This window comes from Hetaerina americana, unplaced genomic scaffold, assembly GCF_022747635.1.
Source record: "Hetaerina americana unplaced genomic scaffold, ioHetAmer1.1.p SCAF_1, whole genome shotgun sequence".
In the NCBI taxonomy this organism is placed as follows: domain Eukaryota; kingdom Metazoa; phylum Arthropoda; class Insecta; order Odonata; family Calopterygidae; genus Hetaerina; species Hetaerina americana.
Window position 1 is genome coordinate 40,426,952 of NW_027286069.1, and position 21,504 is coordinate 40,448,455.

Here is a 21,504-nt window from a genome sequence, read left to right on the forward strand (position 1 = left end):
CAATCCCGATCCCCATTTGGATTCATTATAAATTGGACTGATCACTTGTAAATTAATAATAATGAAGCTTTGCATAACCCTAATAATCACAATGTTTTACCAAATTAATTCTGGTTGGAAGGATGGGCAGGATATACAGGCTTAAAAATTAGTGGACTAATCTGCCAATTTTTTAATTGCAGTTTATAATTTAATTAATATTTTGCTTCACATAAAATCTCCAAATCAGCTAATAAAAATGTACTACTGCCCATTTTTATAGCCATTATTATATACCGCATTCTGTAACAGAATACTTTTGCATAATGCAACCAATCATAAAGTCAACTATACCTATGGAGATTAATACACTCAGTGCTGAAATGTTGGCCGGCAAAATAAAAAGTGTGGGAATTTTCTAGTGATTACAATTTATCATGAATATAAGCATTTCAAAAAAGCAATGCCTAATACCATCTCTTACATACAGACAGAAGAGGGTCTTTGCTAGTTTTTCATATCTACATCATGGCGACAAAGGTCAGTAAAATAAGCATTTCAACTTCAGTTCTCAGTATGTGATACATCCCAGCAGGCCTCATTTGTGGATCAACATAGGCCATACGTCCCTCTCCACTCTCTTGGTTTTGAATTTTTTTCTGCAGCGCCAATGAATTATTTCAATATCTATAGTTGCTGTTGGCCTCTATGATGATGAGTCATCCTAATTGTTCTGTTTTGACTAAATCAAAAGGCACTCTATAAGGAAGATAAATTGAGAAAGTCAGTCCTTATGAGATAAGCGAGTTCTTTGCATTTATGCTTTGTCCTCAGGTTCTGCTCGTCTTTGTTGCTCGATATGATCTCCCTATCAAATTTCTCAGGAGCCATTTGTACTTCATTCTTCCTTTTTGTTTCATCATAACAGTTGCGAGGGAAAGAGGCCTGACCACTGTCTAGTCTTAGTTGTTAGATTTCTTTCTTGAGAAAGAGAAGTAAAAAAACCTCATGTATAAGACCTAATGGATTCCAAGAGGGTAAACCTTTTTCTGATTGAAGATAATATAAAGAATTTAGGAGAAGATTTGGACGGAGAAAGAAAATTGAGAATTGCATCTGATAGTGCAAGTTCAAGTGAGGAAGCTTGGTCAAGAGGCAATTCGTTGAAAAGATACTGCCGACCAGGAAGAAGTCGAGACCTCAAAGAAGATGTCAGGTGTGCTCCATACGAGGTAAAAGGAGGGATACAGTCTACTGTTGCCCCGACTGCAATGCAGGTCTATAATTAGAGGAATGTTTCAAATTATATCACACAAAACTGAACTTTTAGAATGGAGGTTCAAAACTTAAAGGCAAATGAAGAAGTGAAAATATGAAATATATTGCGTAAGTAACATTTTTACTAAATAGAATAAGCAATTTAACATAAGGTTATTTTTTTTAATTTTAGAATAAATATTTAAAAAGATATAAATCATTTTCTGCGATTATGCAGGCAGAGAGATTAAAAAAAAATAGAGAGTAGGGCCCAAGCATTTAAATTTCTACACTGGCTTGAAGGGCTTAAACTCCCACGTAGCTGAAAAGATAAGGTAGAGGTCATTAAAGAAAAAAGGATAATAATTTGCTCAAAGATAATAACTGAAAACCCTGGAGTGAATCCAGAAGTCATTACACTTCCCCAAAAAATGCACAAAGCACAGTGAAAGGTGTCAATATTCTTATAAATAAACCTTCCTCTACTAGCTACAATATAAATCAAACACTGAAATATGGTAAAGAATGTAGTGAGAACACAGTCAGGCAGGTTACACCGGGCTGAATGGCGGCAGCCAGATCATGTACAGATTAGACAGGTTTTATTTACTCAATTCTGTATAACCCAGAAGATCAGTAGTAAATAAGCAATTGTATTGTGTTTAAGAATGATACCAAATTAAAAATGAATGTCTTTCAACAATATGAACACCATGACAAAAATAAGTATTTAAGCACTATACTGTGTCCTCCATCACATATTGGCAATCAATGTACATCCTGAGCCCCAGGAATGTGCGCACGAATGAAAAAAGAGAAACCAGCTTTCTGGGAAATTTGTCACTATATAACTGAAAAAGATGAAACAGAAAAAAAAGGTCTTCTTTGCATAATAATTCTTATATTTCTCACATATCAACCAAGCAATTTCAACAAGAAAATCCAAGTGCAATGTGCAACAGAGCAATAACATCTCATACCTTATACATAGACAGTGAATGTTTCAAGGATAGTTACACACACATATGTAACATTTAAGCACAGGTGTTTTAAAAGTTAATGGCGGTTAATTATATAACAGGCATATGACAAGAAGAAGAATTGTAAGAGAAGGAGGGTTAAACAACTCGAGGTAAATATGTGAATAAGATAAAACTGTTTCTGGCGAGACTTAGTGGAAAATCTTTATATTGAAATTTAAAAATAACCAACTTGGCTTTTCCACATAGAAAATGTTGTTTATGACCTCGGTTTCATTATGGTAAAACATCTTCAGGTGAACCTTATAGCAGGACAAAAGGTGAACCTGAATATGTTATGCCATAACGAAACCTAAGTCGCAAATAAAATTTTCTACATGGAAAAGCCAAGCTGGTTATTTTTCAATTTCATGTGAATAAGAACTTTCTAGGATGGAGAAAAGACTTAACATGTACAAAGCTGAATTGAAAATGAAAAATAAATAATAAAAATGAATTATTTGAATGAGCAAAGTCTATATAAACAAATAGATGGATTGACAAAAGCAAAGGACAAAATAAAAGAATAACATAGGATAAAAAAGGACAGTTTGTTTGGAAATTTGATCATGAGAGTAAGCCCTCGGAGAGAGAGATATTTTTTCCCTGGAGGTTATTCTCTACATGATCACACTGTACCATGAATGGATTCAACATGACTTGACTGAAATTTCTTTACCATACAACCACCAAAGATTTTATCTTTTAGTTTATTCGCACATGTCTACATCATGGCTTTAGGAAACATGAAATGTTGGAGTGAAAAAATTACAAGAAAAATACACCACAAGGTTTCATTAATCTAATAAAAAATAAAATGTAGGGCAAATTATTTTAAAGAAAAAAGTAACAAAAGGCAATTTAATTGTAAAAGATATAGTAATAGGTCAAAGCACATAAGCCCTGTTTAGCACAAGTTTGATTGCTGTAATTTCGTGTGAGCACAAAGTTCTCTTTCAGCTAGAACTTTATACTCTTTCCACCCATGACATGAATAGTTAATCATAGGATAATTTTCAAAAAATCACTTTACACAAGCACATGTAAAGTCAATGTAGAAACTCACAGATGGTGATCTTTTCTTCTTTTATTAATTTGTATTTGAATAAGAACCATCAGATCTAACGGCAGTCATTAAACACAAAGTTGTTGAATCACCCAGGACATATAGTTTTAATAATCTGAAAGATGGCAGTAAGTATGTGGAGTGAAAAAAGGAATGTATATGCAGTTCATGAAACAGAAAATTCTCCAAAATTTGTAGAGGAAAGTAAAAAACTCAAAGCATGCTGAAAGTGATAAAATGTTTTGAAAACAGACAGCACCAGAATAACATTTTATTGAAATTTACATGAACAAATGCATCATATTAAAAGTTAAAGGAAAATTAAGTTCAATTGTATCTGCATTAGCTAATTCCATGAAAAACCACACCCAATGATAGTGTATTAATAAAAAAAATGGAAAAATTTCTTTTCATGGCAATGTAACAATTTTCAGAGTGTAAAAATCAAATGCCTTGACCGGGATGCCGACCTGAATCCCTCGATATCCAGCTGAGTGCTTTAGCCAGTTAAGCTACTGAGGTATCCTCTTACACTCCAAAATTATGAGGGCTTTAAAGGATCAAGATACTGTGATCAAATATAGTGAATACAATGTCACAGGTATTCATACACTTTTAATGGAGTCATCCACCAAAGTGCATTACAATGAAACAAATTTCAAAGTGTAACAATCATTCACCTTGACTGGGATTTGAACCGGAATCCCTCCATGCAATGCACATTTGCATATGACTTCATTAAAAGTTACTGTTGCAGCATTTCCCACAGTTCTGTTGAATTCTTTTCATGGATTGATTCAAAGAGGTAGAATTATATGCCTTACACAATGTCAGTCTGTCATTTGTGCTGAATCTTCTACTTCATTCAAGTCTCAGGAAAAACACAAGAGTGATGAATACTGCAAAACATTTAAGAGTTGGTTTTCAAATTCTTAACTGTGAGTATTCATAGTGTCACTTTGACAAGTGAATCAGCAGATCAAATTTTGCACCACAATGATGGAAAATGGAATATAACTTGTGAAAGGGAATTTTGTTCATTAAAAATTTTTTCACTGATCAAGGTAATGCCTATTTGTAGAAAACAATAATAGCAAATATTAATACAAACTGTTTCCAAAGCATTTAAAATTAATATTTACAGTTTTGTATTAATTTAAATGATGAAATTTTGAGGTATTTTGTGGTGGTATTTTGTGGTTTGGGAGTGCATCCTTATATCCTGTAACCTTGAACTCACTCATTACACGCAAATTTGCAGAGAACAAAGACTACACCATTCATGAAACATTCCTTCCACTGAACAAGGCATGACTTTATTAATGACATTTTCTGTGCCCAAAAAGTAAATAAGAATGATAAAATAACCTTATATTCCTTCAACCTTTTATTCTCAATTAAATATTTCTCTGCTCTATTCATAATATATTATTTTTTATCTGTGTGTGTGCATATATATGTATATAATTATATATATATATATATATATATATATATATATATATATATATATATATATATATATATATACACATATATAATACATCTATGCACATATGCGAGCACATACACACATATACACATACATACATATACACACACATGCATACACACACACGCACACACACACACACACACATACATACACACATATATACACACAAACACTCACACATATCACAAGTTGACACACATGTACACAATCACAGATAGTATATTTTTAATCACAGCATCATAAAAATACTTTTGCTTAGCAAAAGACTGCTTCAAATACCATAATATGCATTTATATCTCAAAGGTATACTTGCAACTTAAACAAACCATAGTAGGTAGAGGAATTTTCATCATCCAGCACCTGAGGCCTTGACATCTATCTTAAATGAGAACTTTCTTTTGTCCTTCTCTAATATTAGTGCAGTTTGCACTGCACTGCCTTCCTCTTTTAAACTAGGCACAGTGTGTGTATCATTAAGTCGCTGAGGGCTGCAGAGGAGCTTCACTGGTACAGGGTTAAGAGTAGAAATCTTCACTGCATGCACAACAGTGGGATTGGCCATAACTACCGCAACAGTTTTGTCAACATTTGGATCTGGGACAGTCACTCTGCTAGGCTAATACATCAAAAAGAAGAAAAGTTATTAGTTAAGATCCAATTTAGAGATCAAAATTATTAAAGAGCTTAAAATTAGCATATTCTTTACCATTAGGAAAGCTCTATTGATAGAGGACTTAAGCATCACAATGGTACCTTGATTTTAAAAATTAGGGGCAAACAAAAATTCAAACTAGGTTAATCACCTTGTCCAGGTCATGGCAAGCCACTCTGTAACTGCTTGATCTTTCCAGCTCTCTGTCCCATATTGCATGAAGTATTATCTTTCAAAAATAGTAATTATTGCCATTTTTGACACGTCTTTTTTTTTAAATAAATGTGTTGTGACTTCTATATTTTGGACAAAGGTACGAAAAATTTGAAAAATATTACTTAGAAAGATGACTTGGAAACCATCATTACTATCAATAAAGATAATTGGAAGTGCATAAATAACAGAAGATGTTGAACTCTCCCACAGCCATAAAATTAGTAATTGTAATTATTTCCCTAGGCTGTAATCTTTCACAGCAATGTGAAAAAAAGGAACATAATAATAAAAAATAATTACACACATTCTACTTATTGGAATACCAATGACCCTCATCAGTCACAATCACACATGCACTCACAAAGGGTATATGCAAAGAATTCCTACGCCAGTGACCTTCCAATCATACTTAAATTAATGAAAACAGGAAAAAAACAACACAACAATAGTATTAAAGGTATCTTCTTACTCAGGTTTGTGGTATCACTGCCAAAAAAATTCAAAAATGCTTTTCTTTCTAAATTGAAAAAACATTACCTCAAAAACGTTATAAAATGCACTCCACATTATACGATAAAATACAAAATACATTTTAAAATGCAACATTAAAATGTTTAAACAATCATTTGTTGAAACCTTCAAGGGGTCATAATGAAATTTGGTGTCATGTTTAGATGGAAAATGAGCCACTACTTGCCTATTTACGCTGCTTCTAACTTAATATATACATGTTTCGTAAAAAAGTATTGGGAGAAATTTCAGAAAAATAGTCTGCTGGTGCCAAGTCGGGAATGTAAGGGGGTTGGGGAATCATCACGATGCCATTGCAGGTCTTCAAAAGCAGATACTCGACTCAGCTTTTGGTCGTCCTTCAAGACCTCCAGGACAAGTTTAGTGCAGATCTTCGGCAACGCTAAATTTTCAGTGATAATGGTGTGCACTGTCATTATCAATGCCAATACAATCTGCGATCATGCCCACACTTAACCGATGGTCTGAATTCAGGACTTCACGCTAATGTCAGGAAAAAGTTGTTACCAATGCTTTTTTAACAAACCTTGTATGGTCGAATCTACAACAATAAAAAATGCTAACCGAAAAATTTTAAAAAATTTCTAAAATGAAAAAACACTTCATCAAAAAGTTCATGTAACTTACCTAACATTATAGGTATAAGATTTAAAAATTGAGCAAAATTAATTTTAAGGCACTTAATATGTCTAAATATTTTTCAATAAAACATTAAAACAATAATTTGTCTACAAAATTTTGAGTGGCCAAAATAAAATTTTATATTAAGTTAAGGATGAAAATAGGCCATCAAAATTATTTTTATTGTGATTTTACTCTGCAATTTAAGGCTATAAAAATTTGGTTTTCTTAAGAACTGCCATTTTGAAAAAGGGCAAAAAATCAGCTGTATTTTTGATTTTCGAAAATACTCCAATTGCTTTTATGTCTACAAGGCCTGCCCTGCCCTAAGATTTTATCAAACTTGAGTGGTCAAGGGTCAACTAAATAGGGTGTAATGACCTAACTGTCAAACATACAACATGCAACTTTAATACTTTTATTCAAAATATGACATTAAAATTGCATGAGCAATTGAACAATCTCAAAGAGCTGCCAAAACAACAGTAAGCACTACTCTCAGAAGGTAATGATGTAACACTTAATGAGAAGGGTATGTACTCGACAAGTATGAGCAGTCCCACAGCAGCTTGCCACAACCTATACAACATCTACTCATGTTAGTCATATTTTGGTAATTACAGGGCTGGCAATTTAAATATTTGAAACACATTATAGTAAATGTCTAACAAAGCACTGGTACTAACATCCAAAAAATTCATGAGTATCCAACAATAAAATAATAAAAAAGTTGAAATAATTAAAATTTTGGTACGTCTTTCTGAGATTCAATCATAATTACATTATTTATATTCTAACTAAATTAAATTAACTTAGGTGATGCCCCAATTAACTAAGGGGATGCCCCAAAATAAAGGAAAATATTTTGCAGCCTAAAACTAAGAATTAATCACACGCAAGTGCTCAACTTTCAGCATCAATCCAGTAGGTAGCTATAAATGATTCCTCTATTGAGAGGAAGAAGACTGATTCCTGTATCACTGGGAGAAAAACAGAAAGTATTTCCAAATTTGATTACCAAGATTTAGAATGCCTCATAAAAATACATAATTATCAAAAGATATGAAAAGTTTTGCACAAGGATTTATCACTCTGGAGTATCTCACATGCCTGGAGCATGAATTCAACATTTATATCATTAAAAGATGATATTCTACATTAAATTTACAAGGATATGACAAATTAAATAGTAACATTACCTGTAACTCATGGAGAGTGCCTACACTGGCACTCTCTGGTGTAGAATGGAGTAATACTGTTCCAATGGCAGTTTGGGCAATTGCAGGAAGAAGCTGTGGTCTTTCAACAATTTGCCGCTGTTGTGATGCCAAGCTATTTGCTGACGATACAACTAATACTTGGCCAGAGCTTGCCCCTCCACCCAATGAGTTTCTTTTGTGCTCTAGAAATATAAACTAAGTTATAAACAGTGCAGCTATTCAATACAACACTGTTTCTATATGTAGGCACAAATCAGATTGTTACTGTAGTATTTTTCAATACAATAACTCCAAAAATCTCTTACCTACTCAATATAATTTTAAAATAATAGAATAAATAATCTCTTGTATTACAAGCTTCAATATTCTTTACAAACATCTATTAAATTGAATTCGTTTCACACAGTTAGTTTGTAACAGAAGGAATCAGAAACTGTTTAAAATGTTCACATAACAAAAACGTGTGCACACTAGAAGAAATATTAAAACTTTCACAACAGCAGTACATGCTGTTTTGAAATATTTTATTTTTTAGTACTCAGAAAAAAGAATTTTTATATTAAAATACAAAATTTTAGTGAATAGAATGCTCTTTCCATGCATTGTGATTACATAATTGCATCAAGCTGATATTGAAAAGAAAATAACAAAACTAATTATCTTTTGATATTTTCCTGTTATACCAAATTAGAAATATTTATCAAAATGAAGCTTTTACACATAGAAAACAATTTAAAGAGGTAATTTTAAGAGACATGATGAGTAGTACTCTACAAATAATGACTCCTCAAAGACATTAATGCAGTATGGGTGATAGAATGAATGTCTTTACGGCATTCCCTATCCCTATTGCAATCGACGGCCAAAGTGATGGTGAGGTAATATTCTTATCTGGCAACCTGAAGGTTATGGGTTCGATTTCCATGGATGTTTGTAATTGTATTCAATGCTACATTAATGGATTAGAGGGAGGAAGGTCTTTGTCTCAATCTTGCGCCAATAGATGATAAATAAACATCCCTGCTCATTATTGACGAGTGCCATAAGGATACACTGACAATCTCTTCAAGTAATCACTGTCAGAATTTGAGTAAGTCAGTTCAATTACTAGCACAGCTCAGACAAGAAAACAAATATTAGAAAAAGAAGTTTAATTTGTAACAATAATAGCCAAGGTGTTATGAATTTGTTACGAAGAAAAATGTCATAGATGAGGATAGCTAAGGTCAAGGCAGCCTTGATGGTGAGAGAGAAAGGACATTAAGGGAAGTGAAATTAAATAGTGCCATAGGAAACATTCCCATGGAACTACTAAAGAGTTTGGGAAAACATGGGAGGAAGAGTAGAGTATAAACTTTATTTTATGGTGCATAGTAATTCACATCAATATAACTGTCGTATTGATAACCGTGTAAAATTGTTCATTTTGAGTATCAAATTCACCTTTTGTTAGCTCAAAATAAGGCTAACTTTTTAAAAGACTGAAAATCAACAGCAATCATCTAATCTCTATTATGAGCTAACTTTTTATCAAAAAATACAATAAAATAATCATATAATTAGAACATTCCTCTCAATCGACAACTGTTATCATGATTAAGTAATATGCATGTACAAATTCCTCTTGGGTCTTCCACCGGGTGTGAGTCTCCAGTCTGGCCAACATTTCAATACTTGGTATCATCTTCAGGGCAAGAAGGAGAGGAGATCACTTTTTTCCTGAAGATTTAGCCTGAGTCAAGGATCAAAAAATCAGTCAGACTGGAGACTCTCACCTCGTGGTGGGATCGAGAGGAATTTCTATTGCAATGATTGTTCATGATTTTCTAATTAGAGTTGGTTTTGAGCAGGCATCTATTCTAAAATCTTCTTCCAAATTAGCAAAACCAATTACGAGGATATTTTGAAAGGTTCTCGCATTAGCATTAGTGCAATGAGTTTCCCACTTAATAATAGGTAGTCCTTTATGAGTTAACACATAATGTGCCAGTGCTTTGGGAGGCGATCTATTGTGCAGATACTTCTCTGTTGTTGCCCCTGTGTAGTGATAAGTGAAGATGGAAAAAATTGAGTTTTGAGCAGTGATTAAATACTTTGCAAAGAAAGTTATGAAAGCAAAGGAAATTCATGCTGACTTTCAGAACACTCTGAGGGACTCTGCTCCTTCATATTCAACTATTGCCAATTGGACGTTTGAGTTTGGTCGGGACAACTTAGCTGATTATCCACATAGTGGTAAAAGTACATAAAATTGTCATGGAGGATTGCCAATTGAAAGTGCTATAAATCACTGAAACTGTAGTGATATCAACTGAATGGGCATATCACATTTTAACAGTGGAATAGGATATGAGAAAATTATCTTCTTGATGGTTGCTGCTACTCATGACGCAGGATCACAAATGCATTAGAATGGTAATTTCCAAACAATTTTTGACCTGTTTTAAGGGCAACCAAAAAGATTTTCTGCACCGGTCTGTGACCACAGAAACTTGAGTCCAGTACTATACCCCACCGACATAACAGCAGTGAAAACAGTGGAAACATTTTGATTTTCTACCACCAAAGAAAGCAAAGGCAATACGGTCTGCCAGAAAGGTGATGGCTTCAGTTTTCTGGGATACGAAAGGGATTCAGTGGATAGATTATCTTCTCACTGGTCAAATATCTACTGGACAATACTACACTAACCTCTAGGACCAAATATAGCAAAAAATACACAAAAAAGGCCAGGTTTGGCAAGGAAGAAAGTCGTCTTTCATCAAGACAATGCACACTGACACACAAGTGTCTTTGCCATGGCAAAAATACATGAACTAAGATATGAAATGTAACCACACCTGCCTTATTTGCCTCCATCAGATTTCCATCTCTTCACCAAGCTCAAAATTTTCCCCAGCGGACAGAGATTCTCTTCAAACAAAGAACTAACAGCTGAAGTAAACATGCATTTTGCAGGTCTGAAGGAATCTAGTTTTTGAGAAGGTATTAAGACATTGGAATATCGCTGGACCAAGCACATTAGTGTACACGGAGACTATAGTGAAAAATAAAAAAGTTTCACTGAGGTAAGTCATTTATTTCTATTTCATTCCAAGAACTCTTCAAATTATCCTCGTACATCTCTGACTTATATTCCATGCAATGGTTTGCATATTCATCGCAACTAAAAGGGATGAAACAGAACATGAAATCTAACAGCATTGATCCCAAAATATTACTGAACTCCAGAAAGGCTTAAATTGGCTATAAGAGATTTCATGCAATATTGAAATTTTTAAGACAAAAAGACTTTCACCTGATGGTTTTTTTGGAATTGACAACTTAGGAGTATTCCGACAAATAATAGTTTTCTTTGGTAGTGGCTTTATTGCTTCTACTAGAGCAGTTCCCTCTGGTTGTTTTCTGAGTGACTCCCGAGATTGTTTTAGCTGTGGCTGATTCTGCATCATGAGTGTTACAGGACAGTCCTTGTGGGCCAGGAGCATTGTTCGCAGCTGGGCTACTTCTGCCCGCAGAGTAGCTACTTCAGCTAATAGAGAAACATTACTCGTCTCCAGGTTCACTGATTTACGCTGTAAGGATTTGATCCAATTTTTTCGTTTTTCTCGGCAACGTGATGCTGCAGCACTATGACATTTTAAATAAATCAGTACAAGTAAATTAGACAAATTATTAAGTCCTACTGAGTAAAGTTTAATTTTTTAATGAATAGAAGGTAAAAATGAACCATGTTCAAAAATATTCTACTGCAAGTTCCCTACAATTGTAAATCTTAGAGATGTCTTATCTGATTTTATCCTCAGCTGATTAAAGGAGCAAAGCCATATTAAAGCATAATACACTGCTCATATTGAGAATTGACTGCTGAGCCATTCTGAATATTTATTTAGTAATAAAATGGATAATTTCAACCAAGATTCAGGTGCCTTTTTTATTTCATTAAATCCTAACCAATTAACATATTTCCTCAAAATATTTATAAAATTGTTAAAACTACTTAAGAGAGCAAATAAGGTGTTATAAAGCAACTTCCAGGAATAGGAAAAATTTGAACTCACCGATTTCGTTCCAAATATTTCAGTCTCTTATCTGTCCCATCTGTCACCACAGGAGAGTGGGTCCTCTTCTTCCCTTGATTATTTTTTGTAATTGCTGATTTTTCTTGATTGCTAGAGATAGAGTTCTTGGTGGGCTTTGACTTTAACTGCCCTGAGTTAGGCAAAGCAACAGCTACAGACATATTTTTTTCCACAGGATTTGGTGAAACTCTTTGCCCAGTCCATAATGATGAATTATCATCTTTCCTAGAAACTGCTCTGCTGTTTAAAGAGCTCTGCAGTAGAGCTTCCTTCAATTTCTGGGAAAAAAAGAGGAGCCACGTTTTGAAGAGCTGGTGTTTCTGTTTTACAGTCATTTGCATTTTACAATATTGTTCAATTCCCACCATTTATTATGCAAAATATGGAACGCATGTAGAAGCATTAACTGGGATGAAAAGAAATGAGTACCAAGAAGTAGGAGAAAAAATTATGAGTGAGGACAGGGTGAAGGGGAAAGTTGAAGAAAAATGGAAATATATTAAGAAAGGGATATTGAAAGGTGCAAATGAAACCATTTGAACATTTAATATGGAGAGGGTAGGGAAACCATCGCTCACTGAGAGGAAAGGAGAAGGGAATTCCCGGGTTCATTGTGCACCTGTTACTGCAGTTTGTCTCTAGCACTGATTCTGTCTGCTAGCATCATAGAATTGCTAGTGATCAAACATTTTTCCAAACTTTTGTTCACACATATTATTAGTGATTTTTTGGGCAAATTTTCATGATATTTTCAGCATAATTTTAAAATTGAACCTGAGGGAAAATCCGTAAGAATAAAGCCAAAAGAGAATAAAAATAACAGTAGAAATGAAAAGTAATATCATTGAAAATCAAGAACGTAGTGGCAGTGTGGCTGATCTAGTATTCACATTAAGAATGAATTGACATCAACAATTGGCCATTTCTTCAAAAAAACAGACAAGACTAAGGAGATAGATGCTTCAAATAGAGTGACAGGAGTGTCTAAACCATGGACACACATTCTCCATGATGTGAAAAGGTGCTTCTCATTACATTAACGAAAAGCAATTGCAATGTGATACCATTATTGAGAATATAATTTCTGAGAAGGGGAAAGTGAATTTTGTAGACCTCGTTAATAATGTGTCAGGATCATCAATAGCTGAAGAGGTATTTAAGGGGAGCAGTGCATGGTAAAGAAGAACAGTCATCAGTTGTGAGGTATGGTGAAGCAGCAAGCTCTGAGTCAAAGGCAGCAGATAACTTCATCAGTGATTTCAAGAAACTCATTGATTCTGAGGGTTACCAGCCACAAAATGTTTATAATTGTGACGAGATGGATCTCTTCAGGATGAAGGTGCCAAAGCGAACATATACTAGTGCACATAATAGTAGAAGAGCATGCTTTGCCCGACGACTAGGCAATGAAAGGCCATCTCACACTTGTTTTTTTTCAAAAATGCAAGTGGTGTTTTAAAAACCAAACCACTGGCTGTTTACCATTCATAAACTTCACAAGCCTTCAAGAAGTGTTTAGTCCAAAACAGTAGGTTAAATGTGATATGGCAGTCACGGGAAATTTCTTCATTCCACAATGCATGAGGCATTGGCCCAATAAGGCAGTGGCGATGCGTGCCAGAAATTTATTTAATGATCACTCTAAGTTGCATTTTTACAAAATTTTGAAGTGTCGAGGAAAACAAAATATTTCTGGACAGCTATCTAGTGAAAAGGAATTAGGTACGTATCGTAAATAATTAACAATTTATTTCGATTCTATTTAAGTCTTACAAAGTTAGTTCGCATCCCTGTTGCTTCATTCCATGATAGAAAAAAAGGTGAACGTGATCCATCTTAATCATTGCATACATAATTTTCTTTGAATAAATCTTGTACATAATTAATTTTTTTGTCATGGAATGCATTATCGTATTTTACATTAATTAATAAGCTAAAAGTTATTTCACTAAACAAGTGCTTTGCTTAACAAGAAAGATTGCGGGACGGATTATGGTTGTTTCATGAGGTTCCAGGGGATTGGGATGGTGTGGTGGCTAACGTACAGACTTCACAATGAGAGGGCCCAGGTTCAAATCCTAGAGAGAATAAATATTTTGCAGAGGTATCCCAATCCCTACTTCAGCTGCTTTGAGGAGAGCACTTTGAGTGAGTACGACATTCATCAGAAGCGACATTAAACTGCAGACCCCATGGTGCCTTTCAATAAGAGTAGGCTAATGCGGATGCCGGGTTTCTCTCCACCCTTCCTTTCTCATCCATCCCTAACGGTGCAAATGACCTTAGCTGTTGATCTCCTCCCATAAAAACTACTATGAGGTTCCAATGTACATATATCAATAAATAACTAAACATTCAAAGTTAAATACTGATAAAAAGAAACTGTTTGAACATTACATCATTGACACTAACAACTCTTAGTAAACAGAATTTTAAAAAGCTTATTAACTTATGTGTTACACTGGAACCTTGCCTAACAAGAACCTCACATAGCGATTAATTCACATAATGAGCAAATTTGCTGATCCTGAAAATGACTTGCTTAACGAGCAACTTTTCCCATAACGAGAGAAGAGGAGAGGGCATTTCCCAGAATGATTGCGTGCATGCTACTACAGTTTGTATTCATCACTCCTTCCACTAGCATCTAAGAGTCACTAGTGATCACACATTTTCCCAAACATGTCCAGAATTATTATTAGTGATTCTTTGGTACAAAGTTTAATAATATTTTGAGCATAGTCTTAAAAAAGACCAAGAAGGAAAATATGTTGACAGAAAGTTAAAAAAAAAAATCACAGTAGAAATGAAAAGTAAAGTCAATGAAAATAGGGAACAAGTGTGAGCATGCTGATCTAGTACACACATCAAAAATCAGTCGACATCAACCATTCGTATTTTCTTCAAGAAAAAAGACAAAATTGAGGAGTTTAGATCCTTTGAAGAGATTGACAAGAATTTCTACACAAGGGGCTCAGATTCTCAACAATGTTGAAAGATTGCTTCTCATATGGATAAAGGAAATGGTATAGCAATGTGACCTTATTAAAGAGAATATTCTTTGTAAGAAGGGGAAATAGATTTTTGCTGACCTTGTAAAATGTCAGGAACATCCATGGCTGAAGAAGTATTTAAGGGGAGCCATTTGTGGTTCGAGAAGTTCACAAGGAGAACCAGTATCCATGGCATTGAAAGGCATGGTGAAGCAGCAATCTCTGAGTCAAAGGCAGTAGAGAATTTCAATGGTGACTTCAAGAAACTCATAGTTTCAGAGGATTACTGGCCCAAATACGTTTTTAATTGAGGCTAGACAGGTCTCTTCTAGAAGAAAATGCCGAGGTGAACCTGTATTTCTACAATAGGAGATTGAACAGTGGGAGAGAATGCATTGCTCAGCCACAAGCCAATTAAAGGTCTCCTCACACTGCTATTTTGTGCAAATGCAAGCGACAAATTGGAACTAAAACCCCTGCTTGTTTGCCATTCAGAAACTTCGCAAGCCTTCAAGAAGTGTTTAGTACGAAACAGCAGGCTAAAGGAGATGTGGAGGTCACAGGAAACTTTTGCGTCGTAATATGCATATGCGGCATCGCCCTAATAAGGTAGTGGCCACGCACACCAGAAATTTATGAAATGATCATTCTGAGTCGCATTTTTGCCAAGTTTTCAGACACCGGTAAAAACAAATGTGTTTAGACAGGCATCTATTAAAAAGGAATTAGGTATGTATCATAAATAGTCAACATTTATTTCAATTCCTTTTTGATTTTACAAATCCAGTTCGCATTCCCTGTTACTTCATTCCACAATAGAAGAAAAGATGACCATGATCCACGATCCTAAACAATGTGTATATAAATTTGTATGATTGTTGTACGATGCGCATGAATAAAACTTGGAACATGATTTATTTATTTTTATATGGAATGCATTATCATGTTTTCCATTAATTTATATGCAAAGCGTTGTTTCACTAAACGAGTGTTTCACTTGATGATAAAGATCATGGAACGATTTAAGATCATTGTACTAGGTTCTACTGTATTACATTGCTCACCTCTATGATATGCCTTGAAAATAAAAATGTAAAAAACACACTGTAAATAACAAGAAAATTTAATTTACAAACACAGGCATAATGAATTCAAGTTTGGAAGGCAATACAACAGAACAGAATGGAATACATTTAAAATGATCTATTTAAATGGAAAGTCAACAGTGATTAATTTACAATAAAATGACATGAAAAATTCATAGGTCATAACTATATGCTTGCTTTTTTCAATAAACCTTTTAGTATTCTATCCATTCCCGACAATACCCAGCCTAAAGATGAGCCATACAATATTAATATCAAAATCTCTAAATTCTGACAAAATAAAAGGTATTATGATAAACTTTGCAGACTCAAAATTGAAGTGCGATGGCAATGTTGGCAAATTGGCAGCAGTGGTACCACAATTGGTGACATTTCAACCAGTCATGCAATTGTTATCAACTCTCCACAATAATGTGTTAAATGTAGCACTGTTTTGTGCATGTTGCGATAATGGAAATTAATTGAGATTTTGAATATCCATGAGTTGTAATGAAATTCCTGGCAAAAGCAGGCGATAAACAAATTCTGATTTTTCAAGAAATAATGGGCACTGTTTACAGAGACTATTAGGAACACGAAGAAGTTCATTCTAGTGGGTGGTGAGGTTCAAAAAGGATAAAAATTCAACAATTAGCCACAATGTCCTCTGAAAATTATCATTTGGGGTACCTCCCACTGCTTGAAATATTTCTGTCCAGAAATTGAACAACACATTAACTCTTAACTGTAGCCTCAAAGCCAGAGATGTCACTAAGGTCACCAGAATCTGCATCTGAAATGTCTGCATGAAAGAGTTTACATATAGAGATCTAATTTATGGCAAGATCAATTATTGGTGCTTCACAACAACAATGCACCCACTCACTCAACCACCATTTTCAAGTAGTTTTCAGCCAAACCAACTTCAATGGCACTTGTATACCCCCCTACCCAATGGATTTATTTCAGAGAAAATTGCCAATTTTTAATTAATCATGATATTCCACCATATCACGCCTGAAACATCTCTTTTTATTGGATTTGGCCCCCCGTGATTTTTTTTACTTTTCCATAATTTAAAGAAACATTGATAGGGCACCGTTTTCTGACTCTGGGGATCATTAGAGGGTCAACATCAAGAGTCACTGGCGGTAACAGAGGAACAATTACAGGAGTACTAAGTACTTCAAAAGCTTTAAAAGGCAAATTGAGAAGAGCATTCCATCTCAGGAGAGTAGTTTAAAGGGTGAAATGCATTATTATTATATTAAGTTTTGCAATAAATAATTTGTAGAGTAAGCCTTCCAATTTTATTGTCATAACTTGTATATAACATAAAAAAAGAACTGCAGAGACTCACCAATTTAGCAAATGATAATCCCTGAGGTTTGCCATTTGCAGGTTCACCAACTTGTTTTGGAGTAGAAAGAGGAGAATGGTTAATATTATTTGTAGGTATTGCACTGTTACTGGCCAAACTTGGTTGCATATTTATAGCCACTGGGATAGGTCCTACTGTAGTTTCAGCAGGAGGAGGAGAATCCACAGAAAGGCCAGATAACTGCACTAAACGCCCATCTGGCATGCGTAAAAGAACATTCACAATGGATTCATTCTTCAAGCTTTCTGGAATTTTACTTTTTGAATCTGTGGATCTGGAATGCAAGGGAAAAATATAAGTGGTGCTTCAAAGGGTTTAGCCATGCCTGAGAGAAATTTTGTAAATACATATTGCAATAGTCTACTCCCATATCTCTTTGCCTTAGAATTCAATCACACTTCCTAAAATAACATCATCCTCAGTCAGTAACAACTTTTAAGATCATATGGAATATTTTATTTCCAAACCTTCAAAAATCAACATCCGTGATGTCACATTACGGTTGCTCCAAGTTCTATCCCACATTTAACAATGGGACACACCTGGATTGCCATTATTGCCCTCTGCAAGTATGCTGCATGCTAAATTTAATACCAAATAAACCTACAGGTACGTCTAATAATCAAGAAACCCATTATTGGATAGTAGATAAAGGTAGGTAGTGAAAAAATAAAGCATGGAAGTAGAAGAACTCAGACAATAGCAATAAATGACAGTAGAGAACAAAGTTGATAAGAGAAATGTTCTAGCATAAACACTTTATGCATATCTGTACTTGGAAGCATGATTAATTCTTATAAATAATAATAGCTTATCATTCATTTCACATCATATCATACAATTCAAAATATGGATATTACTTTTGTCATAAAAACAAGGTCACTACATACAAATAAAATATCATTAGTAGACACAGGATTTTAGGTATGCCATTTGTTTCTGCTAATGCTGCAAAATTTTGTAAAAATGCAATTCAGAATGATCATTAAATAAATTTCTGGCATGCATCATTATTAGGGTGACATCTCATATGCATGGTATAATGCAACAGTTTCTTTTGACCTCCATGTAAACAAGCAGGGGTTAGATTTCAAATCACTGCTAGCATTTGTGCAAAAAATACAGCATTAGACAGCCTATCATTTGCTTGTGCCTGGGCAATACATTCTCTTCTACTGCTATGTGCCCAAATAAGGGTTCCCTTCGACATATTCTCCCCAAAGAGATCTGACTTGTCACGATTAAAAACCTATTGTGGCAGGTATCCCTAAGAATCTACGAGCATTTTGAAGTCACCGATGAAGTTCACTGCTGCCTTTGATTCAGAGCTACTAGCTTCACCATGCCTCAAATTGCTGTGGATGACGGTTCCTCTTGTAAACTTCTCAAACCACACACGGCTCCCCTTAAACACTTCTTCCGCCGTTGATGATCCTGACATCTTATTAATGTGGTCGGAAAAAATCACTTTCCCCTATTCACACATGATATTCTTGTTAATGGTATCACATTGCAATTGCTTTTCATTTATCCTTATTAGAAGCAGCCTTTCAACTTCATTGAGAATACATAACCTTGTGAAGATGTTCTCCTCCCTCTTTTTGAAGCATCCATCTCCTTAATTCCCCTTGTTAACACTTTTTTAGGGATCCCAGAAAAGTTTAAATTGCAGGAAAATGCATATCGCAGGAAAAGGAGAATTTTCATTTTTATATGCTTAAATACAGGAGAAAAGATAAAAATAAGAGACAGGCATAAAATGAAAAGGAGGAAGATTAATTCCTAAACTACAGATCTTCTCATTTATTAATATATGATTAATTGAAATATTAAAAATACATTAAACATCTTGAATTTATAAAATATATTTTCCTTACTTATCAGAACATAAAATTATACGTTAGATTTTCATCATATTGCACAAATTCAAGAAAAATTAATGAAGGTAAAACAAACAACTTCATGAAAATGCCATTTACAGGTACCTGTAGACTCTACAAGCAAATTATATAATATATCAAGTTCTGAATTCTTAAAGGAAGATTTCGTAAAATTAAGAAAGAATGAGGATGGCTGAGTTATTCTAGTCTTATTTGTTATTAGGAACCATTGAAACTGATTTACATGATTACCTAACAAAAAAGTCTGATATTTTCAACTGCTTAAACTTCATCTGGCTATTGATATCATGCACTTAGTTTTCAAATTTCTGATGTTTATCAGCTCACACGAGTCATTTAGTTCAAAACTGGCTTTCAGATAACATTGATATGTCCTCGCCAAAGGCGTTCTGGCCCCCAAATAGCCTGGACTTGAACCCCCTCAACTATTATGTTTGCAGCATAGTCGAAAGGGTTACAAACAAGATGAGACACCCTAATGTCGCATCTATATGCACCACTATCATTGCAGCATTCGTGAATATGGACAGTGCTGTTTTAAAGAGTGTGTGTCATCGATTCAGGACAAGATTCGAGGTGGTCATTGCAGCTGAAGGGGGCTACATTGAGTAACGTTACTCTTGAAAGATACTACTACTTGTATGTAAAAGGATTTTCATTTTCATTTGTATTTTTTTAATACATTTGCTTTTAAACAAAAGTTTCATTTGTCCAGATTTGCCGTACCCTGTACAGTTGGCAGAAAAAAATGTAACTATACAATACTCAAGTGTACATTCGGTGGATGGGCTGGACCCTAATCAACGAACGACTGAATTTTCCTGTTTTTAGACTCTATTTTAGCATACAGAGGATAAAGCTGATCCTGAGCTTGCAATTTTTCTAAGGTGATACATGCTTTGGAATTTGCTGGGTGTCAAGCGGCCCATGTTCTCTCATGTTTGAAGCACCTAGACTTTTTGATTTAACAACCACTAGTGGCTGAAGCTTCTCACTTCCATCTGCATTTGTGATAAATAAAATAGTAATCCTGCCCCCTTCTCACCTGCATTGAAAACATCTTTTGGGCTATAGCCTTCAAGAAGTTCATTCAATTCTGACACCTCCCAAAGAGTTGCAGTCTCAAAACCAACACTTTTGCTTTCATCACACACAGCCTTGTATACAAGATTGTGTCTACATTTCAATGTCTCCAACCAACCATCAACGCAGTGAAGTCTTCGAATCTCAATCTTGTGGTCATGTACAATGCTTTTCCTCTTACGATGACATCATTCACAGGGTTATTTGGATAATCAAGCACTTAAAATCAACTCTTTCAGCAATCCTAATAATTTTTCATACTTGGAATTCTTGACATATTTTCTCATTTTAGACACTCATGTCTCCACTGGTTTCCATGTTTAAGAATCAAACCATTATTTTTCACTATTGTAGTCAGTGTGGAGGCTAGCAATCTTATATATTTCAGCGGATCAATATGGGTTCCATCACAAGAATTAACTAGTCCCCAAATTTTCTTTTTGCCCTCAAATGGAAATACTCATTTTTTGCCTCATCTTTCCAATGTCCAGCAGGGTAATATATGTATATATTACAGAGTTAACTCCAATGTATTCATTTCAAAGCATGAATCTTTCCCTAGTAGACAAAGATTAAGTAGCTCAAATGTCAATCACTAGGGGCACTCCTAGGGGAAGCTTCTCCATATGCTACAGTCAACATTTGGAATGCATCCGCGCACTTAATTTCGTTTGTCACAGAAAATTTGAAACAGATTCTTTGATTCAATTTTTTGGAATGGGCAAAAATCGAAGACAAGCCAAAACACGTCTGAGGAATAACCTATGTACATGATAACTTAAAGAATAGTCTTGCAAAAATAAATTGGCCTGGAAGCATGCCATTTCTAATTGCATTCTATTTTATACAGATCTGCTACTGTTACAGTTATTTCATCTCAAAAATCCATGAGAAAAAGGGTGAGCGGTATCTATACAAGTTC

The 21,504-nt window shown here is 34.6% G+C and overlaps 1 protein-coding gene across 2 annotated transcripts in view; it reads right to left on the reverse strand.

Annotated features, from left to right (window-relative positions):
* Positions 1–2,148: 2,148 nt before the first annotated feature.
* Atf-2 (Activating transcription factor-2) overlaps positions 2,149–21,504 on the reverse strand; it is a 28,733-nt gene continuing 9,377 nt past the window's right edge. Inside the window, exons 5-10 of one of the 2 annotated variants that reach the window (XM_071588545.1) lie at positions 17,578–17,872; positions 12,119–12,417; positions 11,356–11,687; positions 8,037–8,239; positions 5,144–5,433; positions 2,149–4,220 (exon numbers count right to left, since the gene is read on the reverse strand). In XM_071588545.1, coding sequence (XP_071444646.1) covers positions 5,167–5,433; positions 8,037–8,239; positions 11,356–11,687; positions 12,119–12,417; positions 17,578–17,872 — 1,396 coding nt within the window. In that variant the 3' untranslated portion in view covers positions 2,149–4,220; positions 5,144–5,166. Of the gene's footprint in view, positions 4,221–5,143; positions 5,434–5,676; positions 5,766–8,036; positions 8,240–11,355; positions 11,688–12,118; positions 12,418–17,577; positions 17,873–21,504 lie in introns of those variants that run through there. The other variant, XM_071588555.1, reaches the window with a different exon arrangement.